At 34.5% G+C, this 17,571-nt stretch overlaps 1 protein-coding gene across 7 annotated transcripts in view; it reads left to right on the top strand.

Annotated features, from left to right (window-relative positions):
- The window catches only part of CEP170 (centrosomal protein 170), a 100,544-nt gene that overhangs the window by 27,667 nt on the left and 55,306 nt on the right, over positions 1-17,571 (top strand). For 6 of the 7 annotated variants that reach the window (XM_057414441.1, XM_057414440.1, XM_057414437.1 and 3 more), the window contains exons 1-3: positions 8,579-8,655; positions 8,779-8,941; positions 10,967-11,101. In XM_057414441.1, the coding sequence (XP_057270424.1) occupies positions 8,629-8,655; positions 8,779-8,941; positions 10,967-11,101 (325 nt within the window). In that variant the 5' untranslated portion in view covers positions 8,579-8,628. Of the gene's footprint in view, positions 1-3,168; positions 3,259-7,890; positions 7,970-8,578; positions 8,656-8,778; positions 8,942-10,966; positions 11,102-17,571 lie in introns of those variants that run through there. The other variant, XM_057414442.1, reaches the window with a different exon arrangement.

Here is a 17,571-nt window from a genome sequence, read left to right as displayed (position 1 = left end):
TGTCTCTAACATTGCTCTGCTAAGAAGTTTTGTTTGTGTCTGGGAATACAGATTTGTTTTAAATGTGTTATTTTGTAAATATGCTCAAACATAGCCTTTGTATTTAGCTAGCTGCTCCAGTGCACCACCCTGCTTGTGGATAAATATCACATTTTCCCCTTCTTTCACCATTATGTTTAGAAAACTATTTGAATCTTGATGGGGAAATCATCTCCAAGGTAAAATAATCTACACCATTCATATCAAAATTATTCCCAAATAATACTATTTTCTGTAGTCTGAGTATTTTCTCAATAGTCTGGATTGAAGAGTCTTTGTCTATTATTAATGCCAATTTATTTTAACTGGGGATGGTGTTTTCTTCTTTATAGTCATAGAGCTGTTAGCACAATTACTCTGTTATTTTTATTATTTCTGCAGTCAGATATATAAATGTTTTTACTGGTTCCAGTGAATATTCTTTTTAGAGGCTTTTACAGAACCATGTTTCAGATTTGTAACCACAGCACAACAGTGTGACCAGCACACCAGTATTTTAGTTACTGCTGAGCAGTGTGTACAGTTTCAAGGCATTCTCTCTCACTCTGCTCTTTCTACACGCATGTGACTAAGTGGGTGCAGAAGAAGTTGAGAGGCAATGCAGTCAGGACAGCTGACCCAACCTGACCAATGACATAGTCCATGCCATATAATGAAATGCTCAGCAATAAAAACTGAGGGAGGTGGCTTTGAGGAAGGTAACCACTGCTCAGTGTCTGGCTGGGCATTCTCCTGCTTGCGGGAAGTGATGAATGATTGCCTTTGCATTACTTGATTTCTCTTACTTCTTCTTTCTTCTTCCCCTTTCCTTCACTGCTTAACTTATATTTAACTTGTCCCATGAGTTTTCTTGCTTTTGCTCTTCCTGTTCTATCCCCCATCTCACTGGGGCAAGGGCAAGTGTGAAAAGCTGTGTGCTGATCAGCTGCTAGCCAGGGAACCACAGTCTTACAAAAACTAATTCAGTCCTCAAATTTGAACAGAAGGCTGGAATAATAAAACAAAAGAAAAAATGGCATCTGTAAAGATTGTCTGCAATGAATAAAAGATGTTTCTAATTATATGCCAGTAATCTGAGACTGAGGAGAACCTTAATGTTCTGCAGAACTTCAGGTTTCTCTGATAGCCACAGATTTGAGTACTCATGCTTACCATTTCAGAAGATGTGACAAAATACCATGAAATGCTAAGAATCTGTCTGCGTCCTTTTTATTTTAGCTTATTTTTGAAAGCTGAGCACACATATAGATAATAAAATAATTGATTGCTAAGAAAACATATTTGAATAATTGAAAGAAGTTCAGAAAATATTCCTAGGTAAAGAGAATGTAATTCTTGTGCTTGCTTTGCTGTATCACTTGAGTGTGGAAAAGTGTTCTCTCTGCTTGACGTTCTAGGTTCATCAGAACACCCACATCAGTGAATTTGATTTTATTGAGAAAGCTTGGTTTTGCCTGAGGTTACTAAGTTAGTATGAAATTAACCATACTGGTATATCTCTATCATTAAGAACACTTAACTAATGTACTATACTACTGCAGCTTTTATTGGCATGGACCTAGTCATTCATTTGTCAATCTCTTCCTTAATTCTCTCTACCCCCGCCTACTCCCCTTACATCCAGCCCCCCTTTTTTTGCCCCACAAGACTGCAGAGCAAACTGGCTCAAATGAAAAGTCTAAAAATAAAATAGTATAACCAGGAGAGGACTGATTTCATTTCTTTAAGGAGAAAGTGAAGTAGTCAAAAGATGGCATGGAAAAGAAGTATAAGAAAGTAAACTGAAAAGAAGGAAGGAAAATATGGTAGCAAGTCTTGAGGAGGAAGGAGATGATAAATGTGGGATTCCGAGAAGAGAAAGCATTTCCTTAGGAGTCATGATTGCATGTTCTGATGTCTTGAATAGGCTAATGTACTGTGATAACCTGGGACTCCTATAATAAATAGACTGCAGTTGCTGGTTCAGAAACAGCCACTGAAGTCTCAGTTGGATATTTGCCATTGGCAGTGCTGTATAGTCCTGAACAATGCATTTGAGGAGCAAGGATAGGAGATGCAAACTGAAACTGAAAAGAATTCTGTGAGAAGAAATTTTGGTGCTATGCAGTTATGTCAGGAGACTGCACTACCAGAATTACCAGCAAACAGACTTGAGATGAAGTGTGGACAGCTGGGAAAGAGGAGCTCTGGGCTCCATCCAGTCGGGAGGTCTTCTAGATGTCAAGGTGCTGATCACATGCATGCATGAAGAAAGCATACATCCACCCCCACCTCTTCCTTGCTTGGAGTCAGCACCTTGGGCTGCAAGTACTTGGCCATGGGCAAGTTTTAAAAGAGGGACTTAGCTGTTAGGGAGGTGACGTTCTTGGGAGAAATAATAAGATTATTCCTGATATATGGGTTGACATTTGGATGTAAAATTAATAAAATAGATAGGTGAAGTGCTGAAGTCTTAAGGAACAACTGATAATGAAGGTCAGAACTCATGGGGAGTAGTTGGAATGTTCCCCATGAATTACTATTTGTGGGGATTACTATTCCCATGGGAAGAGTAATTCAGGAGCTGCTCAAACGTTTAGTGAAGAGGCTATACCTAATTTGTTTACAAAATTGAGATCAAGGAGAAACAATTTAAATGCTTGCATACTCTGTTAAGTATCCCAGATACATGACAGGAAATCATGTGTTTCAGGAAAAATAGCAATGCCACAGAGTTGCATTTATGTTTTGAAAGATGCATGCAGTTAAAGACTGAGAGAGAAATAAAGATGGAGCTGCTGATGTTAGATTAAACATCGGTGAAGCTGACGTTTTCAGGTGAACTGAAAAAAAACCCATATTTGGATGAATTATGTCTGGATCTGACTTATAATCACATTTTGGTAAACATTAAGGAACTAATTCTTCTGAATTACTTATAGGATTGTCTGTTGGTACCCAGGGGCAGAGTTTTGTGTAGTTAGAGATTTTTGTGGTTTTTTTTTTATATGTGGGATTTAGTAATGCAACTTGAATAAATGTGCTATGTAGACATAAAATATTCATGCTACTTTAAGAAATAGGCATTAATGCAATCTTGATCGTTTTTTAAATACCCTATTTTATATGATTTTTTAAAATGCATTTTAGTCACGAAGTGTGGACAAGCAACATGCTGTACTTAACTATGATGCGTCTACAGATGAACACTTGGTGAAGGATTTGGGCAGCTTGAATGGGGTAAGTTAAGATCAGAAATGGATAGCTCCTCATAGTCTTTTGTATGTTTCTTTGTTTTGGGTTGTTGTTTTTTTTTTTTTTGAGTGAAGAGAATATGACTTAAGTGTGCTTTAATGTCTTTATAATGCAGGATTGGAAATGGGGGAACATTCAGAAGGAAAGCGTAGTTTTTGCATTGGCTTTCCACTGCACGGTATTTAAAGGGCTTTGGTAAATTCCATTAATAAGAGGGCCTTGACATTAAAAAAAAGAATAAAAAAAAAATCAAAAGAATCAAAAGGAGTATGCTACTCTTCTGTATTTCAGATATGCAAGGGGGGAAGAATTGTGATTATATTTTAAAAGAGAAGAAAACAGATTTCTGGTCCATATACTGGACTGCATGAAAAAGACTGTGACCAGCTGGTCAAAGGAGGTGATTCTGCCCCTCTACTCTGCTGTCTGTTGTCCTCGACATAAGAAGGACATGGAACTGTTGGAACAAGTCCAGAGTAGGGCAATGAGAAAAGGGGGGCTAGAACACCTCCTGTAGGAATACAAGCCAAGAAAGTTGGGGCTCTTCAGCCTGGAGAAGAGAAGGCTGTGTGAAGACCTCATAGCAGCCTTCCAGTATCTGAAGAGGGCCTATAAAGATGCTGGGAAGGGACTCTTCACTTGGGACTGTAGCAGTAGGGCAAGGGGTAACAGGTTCAAACTTAAACAGGGGAAGTTCAGGTTAGATCTAAGGAAGAAGTTCTTTACTGTGAGGGTGATGAGGCACAGGAACAGGTTGCCCAAAGAAGTGTTCAAGGCAGTATTCAAGGCCAGGCTGGATGGGACCTTGGGCAACATGGTTTAATGTGAAGCGTCCCTGTCCATGGCAGGGGGGTTGGAATTAAACGATCTTAAGGTCCTTTCCAACCCAAACCATTCTATGATTCTGTGGTTAAAAAGTTGATTTTTTATTCCTTATGCTTATTCATGTTTCATATTTCATTTCATATTTACTTGAAATAAATTTATTTCAAATCCAATAAATGGATTTATTTCATATGCTATTACTTTTTTCTCTCTTAAAAAAAAAAAATACAGCCAAGATGCTAAAGTACTTCATATGTGAAAAAAAATTGAATGGCAATAGCCATGTTGTATATAAATGTAAATCTGTTTAATTCTGTATTTGCATTTAGTTTTTCAGTATCCTTTTTATCAAATATGTGAGTAATGCTTAAGTGTCAAATCATTGCACACTAATATAGGAAAAATTCAAAGTTGTGAGCAAAATAAGGTTTCATATCCCATTTTACATTTTAAGGCTTTTCTATGAATTGCATATACAATAGTCTAGGTAAGCTTCACCTCTTATAAATGGTTTTAGTATTATAATAGATTATTAAAAACTGGGTAACTTTGTCATATTTTTATAGCCCTTTAAATACTTGCGAGATTTTTTTTTTTTTATGCACAGTAGTTGTGGTTGTTATTTTAACTTTAAATGTTTACCTGTGTGAATGCATGCAAAATATGAGTTCATCTGTGATCTCTTATTTGAATTAATATTTGGAAAGGTAGTGAATAGCATTGTCAGATGTTTAAAAAAATAGAAGATTAAGGAGAAATCTCAAATTGTTGCCTGTTAGCACTGATTTAGGTTTTGGTGTTTGATCTTGAAAAGCGTTTCAAAGGAAAAACTCTGTTAGTCTGCTTCTTACTAGCTTTTCTGTATTTAACTAACTCAGCCTTCCAAGGATTCAATGTCAATTTCATATGAAACCAGTGTAACCTGAAGGGTTATATCCTTTGAACAGTTGTAGACATATAAGAACTTTGCTCCTTAAATATTTAATAGGAAAGTCAGTCAAATATTTAATTTGAAAGTCAGTGCATTGTTTTGAGGCAGTGATCAAAAATTAATTCAGTGCATAGTAGTTTTTTGCTGAGCCATTTGTTTTTATTCCCTATTTCTGTTACTCCTGTAATATAGTAGATATGCCTTCAGATTTTCATTGCCTTGTCACAGATCTTGAATTTAATAAACATACATTAAAAGTCCTTCATCCAAGTCTTCCTTTGCCTCTGATAAAGAGCTTTCAGATATTTGCTTCGCTTGATCTGATTAATTCTCAAGTTTGAGGTGTCAGTTGCTCTGTAGCTGTTTACCCAGAGACATCAAAGGAGCTCTTTCTTCCCACAGCTTTGGGTCAGGGAATATTAAGTCTTAGGAGTTCAGTCCTTGCTTTTATCTTCACAGTGCTTCCCTTACTGTCTCTTTTCAACTGTGCTTTTCCTACATACGTCTATCTACCTGGTTTTCAGGTTGAAAGAGGAAACAAATAATTTTGTAACACCATACTTAATTATGTCGCAGAACAGTAAGTACAATACTAGGCAACAATTCTTTTAGTCTAGCCACTGTTTCCATTGAGAACACCACCTCCCTAGCAGCCAAGTTCCTCTTTCAGTGACTCATCAGCTTCTACCTGTTCTTTATTTGCTTGCTTCATTATATATCATAGAATGGTTTGGGTTGGAAGACCCTTAAAGGTCATCTGATTCCAACCTCCCTGCCATGGTCAGGAACACCTTCCACTAGATCAGGTTGCTCAAAGACCCATCCAGTCTTGCCTTTCTGTGGAGAACAAATGCATACTTTTCTTAGTATACAGGACTGCTCCATTCCTTGTGTAATGCACTTTAACCACTCGAGATAACTCAGTTTAAGGAGAGAGGACTCCTACCAGTACATAGGACATTTTGAGTCCTAAATAATTTCATGAGATTTACTATAGCTGCACCTGATACCCTAATTTCTGAATATTCATATCTGTGTGTTTGATTCACACTTGGTTCAGTGAAAAGGTTACAGCAGTCTTCATCCTGGACTTGGATTTGAAAATATAGCAAGATGCCGGGCAGAAGTTTTTTTGCCAGGTTACACTGTAGAAAGATTCTTCAAAGATCTGTAAGTCTGTAAGTGTCTTAAATATTATGTAGTTACATTTCTTGTCTTTTCTAGTTTTTGTAATCAAGAGCTTAATATTCTATTCTGCCAGACAGAACATGTCTTCACCCTTTTCTATTTCTCTATCACTGAGTGAATTCAGAAGACATAAGATAGAGAGTTTTCTGTGAAGATAACAAATTCAATTTACAAAACAATTCAGTTTCATAGAAATGCATCCTAATTTGGAGAGTTCTAAGAGCAGTGGTATGACTCAGGATGAGCAGAAGGGTCAGTTTGAGAGCTGTCATTAGGAGACAGGTTCTGGGAGAAGTCTGTACTGGAGGTTTAAGCATCCCATCCAAGATCAAAAGGGCAAGTTGTGAGAGGAACACTTTCAGCTCCTGACATCTGCTCCTACCGTAGCATGTTATTATCATCCTTGGTTTCTGGAATGTGAAGTCAACTTCAGGCAACTTCAAGTCTTGGTGATGTTAGTAACCTGGGCAGTTTGCTTGATGCTGACAGCCTACCTTCCTAAGACTCTAAATCGGTTTTAAAAGATGCAGATCTGTTACAATGAAGGAATGTGCTTCACACACACAGCATACATTTTTTCCTTACAAGGGCTTGTGTCTGTTTTTGAATTTTTGTGGTAGGTGACTGTCTAGAATTTTCTTTAGAGCTTGAATAATCTAACTGCAAGCCCTATTTATGTTCATCTGATTTCTCCCCCCCCAGAGGTGCAACTGTTTTACAACTCTTCCAAACTATATCTCTGAAATATATTTTGACTTGAATGTGTATTAGTCTTTCTCCTTCCTGACTCTTTAGTTAGTCGTTCTGTATATCTCCACTGTTCTCTTGAAATTTATACCAGCATGTTTTTTGCAAATTCCTTGTTACTTTTCACTGTTAGGTTTAATCCTGATCTTGAAAAAGGAACGATTGGTAATCTGCCTCTAACAGCCAACTGATATGGCTGGTAAAACTGGGCAAACTTTCAGATACATAAATCCTTCTCCAAATCACCAAAAGCTTGTCTGATTTCTGCAGCTATATTTCCAATGGTAATTTCAAGGAGGAGATAATTACATATTGTACAGTAATTTTCAGGAGGTATTGGCAAACTGATGGAATTTGCTCTGCTTTGCTGATAGCTGGTATAATAATGTTGTTTCTGCTTACAAATGTTTCAAGAGTCACAATATACTGAATATCATTACTATTTGGAGTTACTTGGATGCACTAACTTGGTCTGTTTTTCCTTTAAGTTCTTTGACAATGTTCAGAAATTATAAGCTACATCAGAAATCTCGTATCTATTGTTAAATGCTGTACAAATATGATGACAAATCAATTCTGACAGTTAATTGGGATTAAAAAAGCAAACTGCAAGAAAAATAATGAGTTGCTTATTTGAGAGAACATTAATCAGCAATTCAGTAAATACTGCTAACAGAATTAAACTTCTAAGAAACTTTTCAAGGCCAGTGTGATGTCAGCAGCTTGGTTAGTGACTGGTGTTTAACCCTTCTGCAATCTTTTGTGAAGCAGGTGGCAATTTGAGCTTATCATATAATTCCCCAGTGAATCACCAGTAGAAAATTTATGGTGCTGGAAATTGCCTTATAAAATTGTTTAAGTGATTTGTCATTTTTATTATTTTGGAATTTAATAGTATCTCTTTCTGTCCTCATTTATTTCTGTAGACATTTGTGAATGATGTGAGGATTCCAGAGCAGACATACATCACTCTGAAGTTAGAAGATAAATTGAGATTTGGATATGATATCCTTGTCGTAAAAATGCACAGCATCAGGACACACTTTTTTTGTTAAAAGTATGCTTGTGTCAAATCAAGAGTCTTTTCACTACTTCAAGTAACTTCAAAATATATATTTCTCTTGTTATTACAAAAATACCTGTATTAAAGAAAACGGTAGGGTCTAGATTCTGTACCTTCATCAGAACTATTGATAAAGTACGCTTCATTGTTTCTCACCGCATGAAACCTCAAACTCCAGTTGCAGTTTAGAACCTGTTAATGTAATATTTGTGTTGCAAAGAAACATTATTTGAGGCAAATACATAAAAATTTGTATCATGTATCATCTCATATACAATGAGATTGTATACAGGTGGAGAAGATTATGAGTAATTACTCAGCAAACTGCCAAATGGAAAAAAGAAAACCCCAAACTTACAGCAATTAAGATAGCTACTCTATTTTCAAATAGTAAATAATTGTCCATTTGCTTTGTTGAGTATGTTTGTACATGCTGATCCTAACAGTGAAATACTTGCAGAAGCATCATCGCCATTCCAGTGATAGAATATACTCAGCACTGTTCCTTTTCAGTAAAATCCTCTTGTAAATTGAGGAATCATTCCAGTATTTTCCTTAGCATTTCCTACATACAAATCTGTTTACTGTCGTCAGGGGAGAGATGAGAGTCCCTGAAGAAGCACTTAAGGTAACAATGTGCCGATCCAAAATGACGATCTGTCATTATGTGGTGATTGGTAACATAAGGGTTTTTTCTGCTCTTTGAGAATTCTTTTTTATTGTTTTATTTTATTTATTTGATGTCATGTAGCATGAAAAATTCACAAGCCAACTCCAGTTGTCCCAAAAATCTTCAGAAGCAGAAGGATCGAGGCAAACCAGCTCCAAAAGCTCAGAGTCCAAGGTAACAGACTCCACAACTGAAGTGCACCATAAAACTCCAGAAGCACAGAAATCTGAAGAGAAATCATTGGGTAAGGTTCTTTTTTGCTGCAGAAGCACAAAAACTTGGAAAAGATGTTCATTTGCTTTGGTAGAATGCCTGTGAAGTTCTGCAGATAGTAAAAACTCCACATGTGAAATTTTAAATATACTTTAAGAGTAATTAATAACTTTTATAATTTATTTTTTGGCTTTTGTTTACTGTAGCAACCACATGTTAAGAAAACTTGTATAGGGACATTTCATCAGCATTTATCAGACTTTTGCATTCTTCTTTCCCAAAATCACGAACACACCTCCCCACACGCTCCCTTGTTTTTTATAACAGGTGGAGGGTTTGTTTGTTTGTTTGATCAGTATTAGCATTCGTTGTTAGATGGGTCAGGTTAGAACCCAACTGTTCCATTGTGCTTTAAAAATTTGTAGAAACTGAAGCTTTCATCTTGTTTCTACATCATCTTTCATATTTATGTAATGTGTCATGGTGGCTCTACTGCGGGTGTCTTAGGCTTGCTAAAATTTATTGTTCATCTGTAGTGTGAATTACTTTGTTACCTATTACTACATGAGATAACCACAAGAATGAGAAAGAAGTTGGGTATCGTTGCTTCCTTAATGTGGAGCTGACTAGGACTGACTTCTTAGGTCAAGGCTGTATAGTTTTGTTTAAGTTTTGGCTGTTCTTCTGAAGGCACACTTCAAAGAGTTCTCTTCCCCACATAAAGGATTCATATATAATTAAATAAACTATTTGTTTTGTTGGCTTATCTGGCATCCTTATAAGGTACATAAAGCGTATCAATTGCTTCAAGGTTACTATTTAATATTGCTTTTCAGGTCCTCTTAAATTTTCATAAAGTAGAAGAATGGAGTTTTTTATCCTCATCTTCCATTCCGCTTTTCATTCTTCACAAAATAATAGTCAAAGTTAATGGTAGGGATGTGTATGTGAGTGTAACTCTTGGAAACTTTTGGGGGATTGATTCACTGTTGCTGTATATACGCATAGCTGTTTACTTAGCTTGCTAATTCAGTGCACAAGCATCAGCCATCAAATTTTTAAAAACAATTCATTATTGACTAAAGTGTAATGTTATTTTTAAAAAAAAGGTATCTTCAAATCATATTGAAACTTCTGACATGATTGTGAAATTAGATATCAACTTAGGAGTGGCAGTGAATAAAACATTGACTAAAAATGTTTAAATTCATTATAGGCAAAGTAACAGACAAGCTACTAAGCTGGATTTGAACAGATCACATTATTTTATATGAAGAATGTTCAAAGTATTTTCAGATCATCTGTATAGTACTAGAGTAGCTAAATCTCAGTAGGGTAAAGCATTCTTCCAGAGATAAAGACAAAGCTAATCTAGTCAATTTATCATCAACATAGAAATCTTAATTACATTGGTGTTTTGGTTTGTGTTTCTTTTTCTTATTTGATTTTTATGTTGTCTTGTGTATGCAGTCTATATAAGAAGTAGTATTTTTTATTTGTACTGTAATTTAACTGCTACTTAAAAAAAAATAAAATAAAATGGTTGTTCTCCATGATGTTTTACACAGGGTAGCTTTTACCACTCTTTAGTAGCTGTCAGCGGTTTGGAACCTTGGCAACATCACAAAATTTGATCAGTTTTTCATGCAGTGAGTTCAGATTTCATTGAAAGGTCAATGTGGGTAAAAATGAGAATCTTCTTGCAGAAGTAGTGGACAGCTTTTAGGTGTGTACTGCTGAGTTGATAACTTCAAACTGAAATCAGAAAATAATGTTTACAGATATATCAGGGTAACAAAAGAGGTGTCAGCTGCCTTTGCATAAATGTTTGTGCCAAACGTTTTGATCAGGTCACTAGTAAGCTTTTATATTTAGAACCCAGATCAGTTAGCCAGCCTCCAAGTTTGTTTTGTATTTAGGCAAATGCATGAAGCCAATTCACTTCAGCTTCCATGAGAAACGATCCGAGCAAATGACTTTCTCTTCATGTTGTTTTAACCTAAATATCACAAGTAAACGGCAAAGTAATTTCCTCTGATTTGGGCTGATTTTATAGATCTTTCTGCCATGCCTCGTGGGACACCTTTGTACGGACAGCCAGCCTGGTGGGGTGATGATGAAGCTGATGAAAAAAGTGGTTGTAAGCAGGATAGCAAACAGGAAGAAAAAACACAGGAGACAGGGCCTTCAGGTAAGTCTGTTGTCTTATTTTTGTGGGTATTTTTTCTCTTTATTAGAGTGCATATGTCCTTAACTAGGGAACTAAACAAATATTAATGTTTAGAATTTTCATAAACATTTTGCATAGATGAAAGACTGTTAAAATTAAGCTAAAGATATTTATTCTGTGTGAAACTGTGCATTTCCAAAGATCAATATCACATACAATGTGCTATTTTTCTATATTGTATGTAGTATATAATACAATTTGTTGTCAGTAATTGTAGAAAATAATGTTATCTGAACTAGTGTCTTATTTATCAATTTAATTCATATTTGTAATTTTATGTGCTTAAGGGTAGAGATTGCATAGGGTTATTTTATCAAAATAACTTTTGAAAATAAATGGTGCTATATTTATTTGACTTTTAGCTATAAAAGGTGATCTATGCTAACATTTTCTCCTGTAGTTTAATAATGGTGCATTAGTGGGAATTGCATTTCATAATTCTTGCAGTAAAGATTTACATAGTCTAAAGTTAAATCGGTAATGTTTATTTTCCTGTAATATAGGTTAATTTTTTAGTTTGCTTGTCTATGTAAAATATGTATTGCCAAAACTTAAATCTCAATGTCTATAATTAGGCTTCTAAATCTATCATCAGGCATATAAATAAAGAGACTGCTATTCTAACATGCAGAATAACCTTAAAACTTAACACAAGTTTGCAGCTTTTTAAAGTACTATGACTGAGGTGGGAATTTCTCTCTTCCTGTAATAGTAGTTGCCTTGGTTATCATGAATCTTGTTTGCAGGAATTTTAGTAAATGCTAAAATCTGTAAAATCAAACTAAACTAACACTTCAATGCAATGAAGTCAATGTCTTTGGAGTTAGCTTTTTATCATAACTTTAATGATGTTTTTCATATGAGTTTGAATTTGTAAGGACTCGGTAAAGTACCTTAAGATTTGGGCTAGTAGAAAGAAAACAGGTGAAAACAGATTGTTTTTGTGCAGTATGAAAGTTTTGTCGCATATAAAAGAACTGCATTATAGTGCAGTAGAGTTGTAGAACACTTTCATATTTGGTTGTTTTGGTTGTTTCTTTCTGTGAAAAACTTCTCTACCATACACAGCATGAGTACAGTATGCTAATATGTGCTACTGTGAAGGCTTTTTAACTACAGGTTTAATGTCTCACATTAGTAATCTATAACTCTGTAGTTCAAATCTTGTCTAGAAATGTGTTGTTGAAACACTTCTAAGCATTTCTAAGGAATACAAATGTTTTTAATGGCAGTAATAATGAGAGACAATGACTGTTAGATGTTACTCCACTTTCATTTTTCTCAAGAAAAATGGAAATTGCATATATCATCAGTTACAAAGAAAAAGAATTAAGAGGAGTCACACCATAGATAGACTTGTTAGCCACATGATTTTCCTAGCTTTTGAAATTACAGGAAACAGTAACTGTTGGCTGTGAAACCTGTGACTCTGTATCTTGCTGTATATGCCAGAACAGGGATAGTAATGTCTCTAATACCTGTTTCTATACTCACCTGTATTTATCTGTGCTGTTCTAATTTTAAAAACATGCATGTTATTTGCCTTCATTGAAGAATATCCCAAAGTCTGTGATTTTGATGCCATACCATTTACAAGGTATGACACAAGATTTCAGCTTCTATTTAGTAGCATACGCATTCTTATGTTTTCATACTTAGAAGTCACTTTTTCAGAAGCAATATTGGAAATGGTTTGCATTCTTTTGTATTCATTTATCAAAAGATTTTTCAGCAAGTGGCCACTGCTCCTTTCTTAGTTCCCAAGTCCAAAGAAAAATAAGATTCCAGCTTCTTCTCAAACTAGTCAAGAAGATGAAATCTATTTCAGTAGTAGACAAAAAATGTTGTTCTTGACAGAACGTCGGTAATGGGGATATTTTTTACATGCTTTGCATCAGTGAAGCTGTCAAAGTAAATGATGAATGGAGAAAACTGACTAATATTTTCTACCCTGTTTAACTGATTTTGTTTGTTTTCCATATATATACATCATATAAATAAAAGCAACATTTGGGCCTGGAGGCTTCTTGGCAAATAAAACGTGGGGATTTTTTGGTTTTTTTTTTTTTTTTGTTTATTTTTTATAACATAGGTTAGAAATCCATTTTGTTTACGCTATTGTTGTTTAATCATAAATTTATTTTCTACAAATAGAATTAATCTGGGTCTAGGAATAGCTTCTGTTTCCTCAAACTGGAAGACAAATCTGCAAGAGTGGAAGCGCATACTAAACAAAAGCTTATGTGAAATGCTAGAAGAGGACACTGATAGGGCGGGGAGGAAACAAAACCTAACATTTCTGCAAAACAATTCAATCTAGAAGCATATGGAACTAAAATCCCTTGTATAGACAAGTGGTTTATTTATCTTGATCACTTAATCTCTGAGTAGACACTAGTTGTATGTTTTGCTAGTCTGGGTTTTTACTGTTGTAGATGTTTTTAGTAGTGTTGGCAGAGAGCCTGAGAAGACAGACCACATAACAGTTGACATTTGCCTCTATGGACACATTTCCTCAGTCTTAGAACAGTAACTACATTTGTGTAGAAGTGTGGGGAAAAAAAATATCCTGAATGTTTTTGTAGATTTATAAAATAAAGACAAGGTTTTGAGGCTATTTGGTCTACAGTTTCATTCCATGAAAACATTAAGTTAATTTTCAACAAGTTAGTATGCATTTTCTTCATGCACTTAGGTTTTATAACACAGGTTAATATAATGATTGGAAGTCAATATAGCTTTAATGAAAGGAAATCAGAAATTTGAATTGGAAACAAGACTGTCGTGTTTGGATTTTTTTTTTTAATAAAAATGAAATTTAATAAAAAATACTAAAGATTGATGCAGTTATTTGTTCTTTCATGGGCTAAATTATATGAAGCATTTCAAACACTGGTTTGGAACATGTTTCCTAATATAAACTGCCTAAAGTAAGTACAGTACAGGTGAATTCATGTATGTAAATTCTTGAACTTTTTGCTTAGTAACTCAGTCTCATAAAGCCTGATATCATTTTAACAAATTAATCCTATGAAGAATCTGTTTCATGCTTTAATGATTTGGTACAGGATTATTCACTGAATATAAAAGGAGGCATGAATTATAACAGATGGGGCAAGGTTTAATGAGGAGATTGAAATGCGAGATTTGTTTCTGCTAAGCCAACTACAGACAATTAGTCTTTACAGTCTCAAGTTAATAAGATTATTTCAATGTTACTGTCTTTCTATCACAACAGAAACTCACTAATGGAAATTATTCACAAACATCAGAAAAACCTGGAAAACTTGAAAGAGGAAAAAATCATTTTGCTTTTTTCAGACGTGTTTTGCTCTGATTGAATGATCCATAGACCTAGTAATCCATGTTAAAATGAACAGTTGCATATGCACCTGTGGTGTGACTTTATGTTGCAGGTATTAAACTTACGTTATTGGCAAGTTTACTGGGTGTGTGATTGTTATTATTGCCATGTGTTACACTCACTTCTGAAAAGCAAAAACTGCGTTTTCTGCTGATCTCAGTAGTAGTTTAGAATTTTATATTATAAATGCTTTTACCAGAGATCTAAGAAAAGACAGAAGTCAGGTTTTAAACAGGCTTTAATATTTTTTCCATTTGGCACGAAGCATTAGTTTCTTACAAGTCCAGCCTTGCGTAACACTGTATGAGATTGTTTCTTACATTTAAGAAACAGTGTTGTTTTAAGGTAAAGCAGGCTGACAGTTATTTTAAAAATACTACTGTAATCAGTATGTGTAGGAGATTGTACACACGTTTAATCACTAATGTTAAGATTAAAGTGCCTAGATATTTGTTGTAGATTTTTTCTGAATTTTTGCCTGGAATACATGCAAGTGCTGCATTACAGCTTACGGAACTTTTTAGAAACATTACAGCAATGTATTTAAGTAAGAGTCGTTTTGCAATTTTTTCTTTAACTTCTTTAAACCACGAAGTTAAATGATTTTTTATGAGCAGTGGGGATTTCTTTGCAGTAATATTTTATATATTTATTTTGAGAGAGCAATTTTTATGCTTTTTGATAAGACAGGTTATGACAACATTGAAAGCAGTACTAGGTGAATCATTACATGTAATTTTTGCGATCTTGTCTTAAAATAATGAACAACATGCTTCAGCCATAAAGCAAAAAAAGAACCTAAATGGTAAGTGGGAAATAAAAAGTAGTGTTATGGAGAAGAGAAGGAAAAAAAAGAAATTCTGTTAAACGCTCAAAAGCACTAGCTTCAGCTTCTTTTCATTAAACATATCATTGCAGAGTACCAAATATAAAGCTAAAATACAAAAAATATTTTGAGATATTGAATAATATTTTGGCTGCATCTTATACCTTCTGCAATTAATATTTTACTCTAGGTTTATGGATTTTTTTTTCAAGATGTGCTTTGTAATTTCCAAATATTTTTCTTTAATAAGTTTTATTCTTAAAATTGCATTTCTAAGGCAGGAAAAAAAGATCTGAAAACTGTACAAAGTATTTTCTGAGGTTTCATTCTATCTTTGCAGATGATATTTTATTCATACATATAGCTAATTTCTTGCATATCTGATATATTGTATTGAATAGCACAAGAATGGCAGACATTTCTTGTCCAGGTTGGAAAGTGCAGTTTTAAGATTCTGACTATTTGTGTGTATAACTCAAGAAATATAACTTTAAAAGTGGTAGACAGTGTAATCAGTTCTACTAATGTCACAAAGTAGACATTCCTTTTCTGATGATTGTCTCTGAAATTATATTTAGTGAAGAATTTCCCTGAATCTCTATTTGGTTGAGCCTGTGGTTTCCCAAACATTACATAGTTTCCCTCCTAGCTTCTCCTAGACATATTATTTCATTAAATCTCACTATGCCTGTGTATCAGCTACAGAGTTTTTTTTTTTCCTTTCTTGCTTGCAGAAACTGCTACACAGTTGTCTGTTGCAGCTCTATACCTTTGTAGAATGAGATCTTCTACTTTACAGATATGCTGGTTCTTTTTCTGCCCCTTTCCTTTCACTTTCGCCAGTTCAGAAATCAATTCAGTCCCTGCTGAGATTGCAGTTTACAACCTGTCTGTCCCTCTTTCTTCCCAAAATGCATTTTCAGTTCCACATAATTGCTTTTTTTTTTCCTGTACAAATATTATGCTTGTTCTGTTTAAAAATTAGAGAGCTGTGATGACCTCTATCTTTGGTATTTTCTTGAGGGTTTGGTCTTAAAGCTGTCTGTATTTAGCCTAATATATAATTTCCTTCATCTTGGCAGGTGACTTTTTATAATATGATTTCAGTGTTAACGCTATTTTATGAATAACTTTTTTGAAAGCTATAAACACTTGAATTTGAAATTTGGGTGAAAAATTCAAGGGTGGTTCAGATTAGGATCTCTGTTAATTTTTTTCTTTCCTCATTACTTATTCTAATCAATTATGGTGTATTTAGGTCTAATAAAAATGCACATAAGTGAGGCTGAAAATAGTATTTTTAAAATAATTGCATTTAACTTATACTTCAGGTATATTTCATTAAATAATTTCTAAGATTTTTTTTGTAGTGTACTTCAGTTTCCTCTTTTGATTAAACTTATTCTGTCATAATTTAGATTCAAACTATATTATAACATCTGTTCAATCAAAAATATTAGAATCAGATACTATGCATATCATTATAGTTGAAACAGTTGATTTCAAATATTACATTTGGTCCAGGCAAATTTCACAGAAAAGGGTTTTTATAAAGTTGTCCATCAGTGCTGACAAGCCAGTGTTACAGATCCCCTCGTCCTAACACTACCATGTCTGATGCAATCTGGCTGCAGTCATAATTTTCAAATAATGGTGATGAAAGTTAGTTAATATTTACTGAAAAATATTGTTTATTGTGTGGCCAGTAGATTGCTTTTGCCTCGCCCAAAAGTAGAAATATTTCTCAAACATACAGTATCAGCCAGTTATCTTTTGAAGGAACATTGAATATTATTATCTTGCTTAATTACTGGTTACAGGAGTTGCATGAAATTGTAGGCTTGAAGCTCTGAATTGCACCATAGGGGAAGAAAATAAGCTATGTATGAATTAGCTCCCTGATGGATTACTCTTTGTTCAGAGCCAATGTTGCATACTGTAAGGATTCTGGCTCTAGATTTGATCCTACTAGAGCTTGATCCATTCCAGCTTGTTAATTGGATGAAACAAAGGGAGAGTGATGGTAGTTTACCTAAAATCTAGTAGTTGCAAACTGTGACTTTATCACTGTACATCTTCTGCCTAAACATGGAGGCTTTTTAAATGACCTTTGCATCAGTTGATTCATTCTATATTCTCAGACTGGTTTTGGGAAGTGGATTAAAAAGGCATTCCATTTCTCAGGGAAGGAGTAGTGAGATGCTGCTGTAGTGCCTCAAAATTATCTATCTGACAATGCAG

This window comes from Pezoporus wallicus, unplaced genomic scaffold (genome assembly GCF_028554395.1).
Source record: "Pezoporus wallicus isolate ANWC-B61680 ecotype Strahan unplaced genomic scaffold, APGP_CSIRO_Pwel_v1 contig_8042, whole genome shotgun sequence".
NCBI classification, from domain to species: Eukaryota; Metazoa; Chordata; class Aves; order Psittaciformes; family Psittacidae; genus Pezoporus; species Pezoporus wallicus.
Note: the sequence above shows the minus strand (reverse complement) of the source record. Positions and strands in the feature narration are given on the sequence as shown.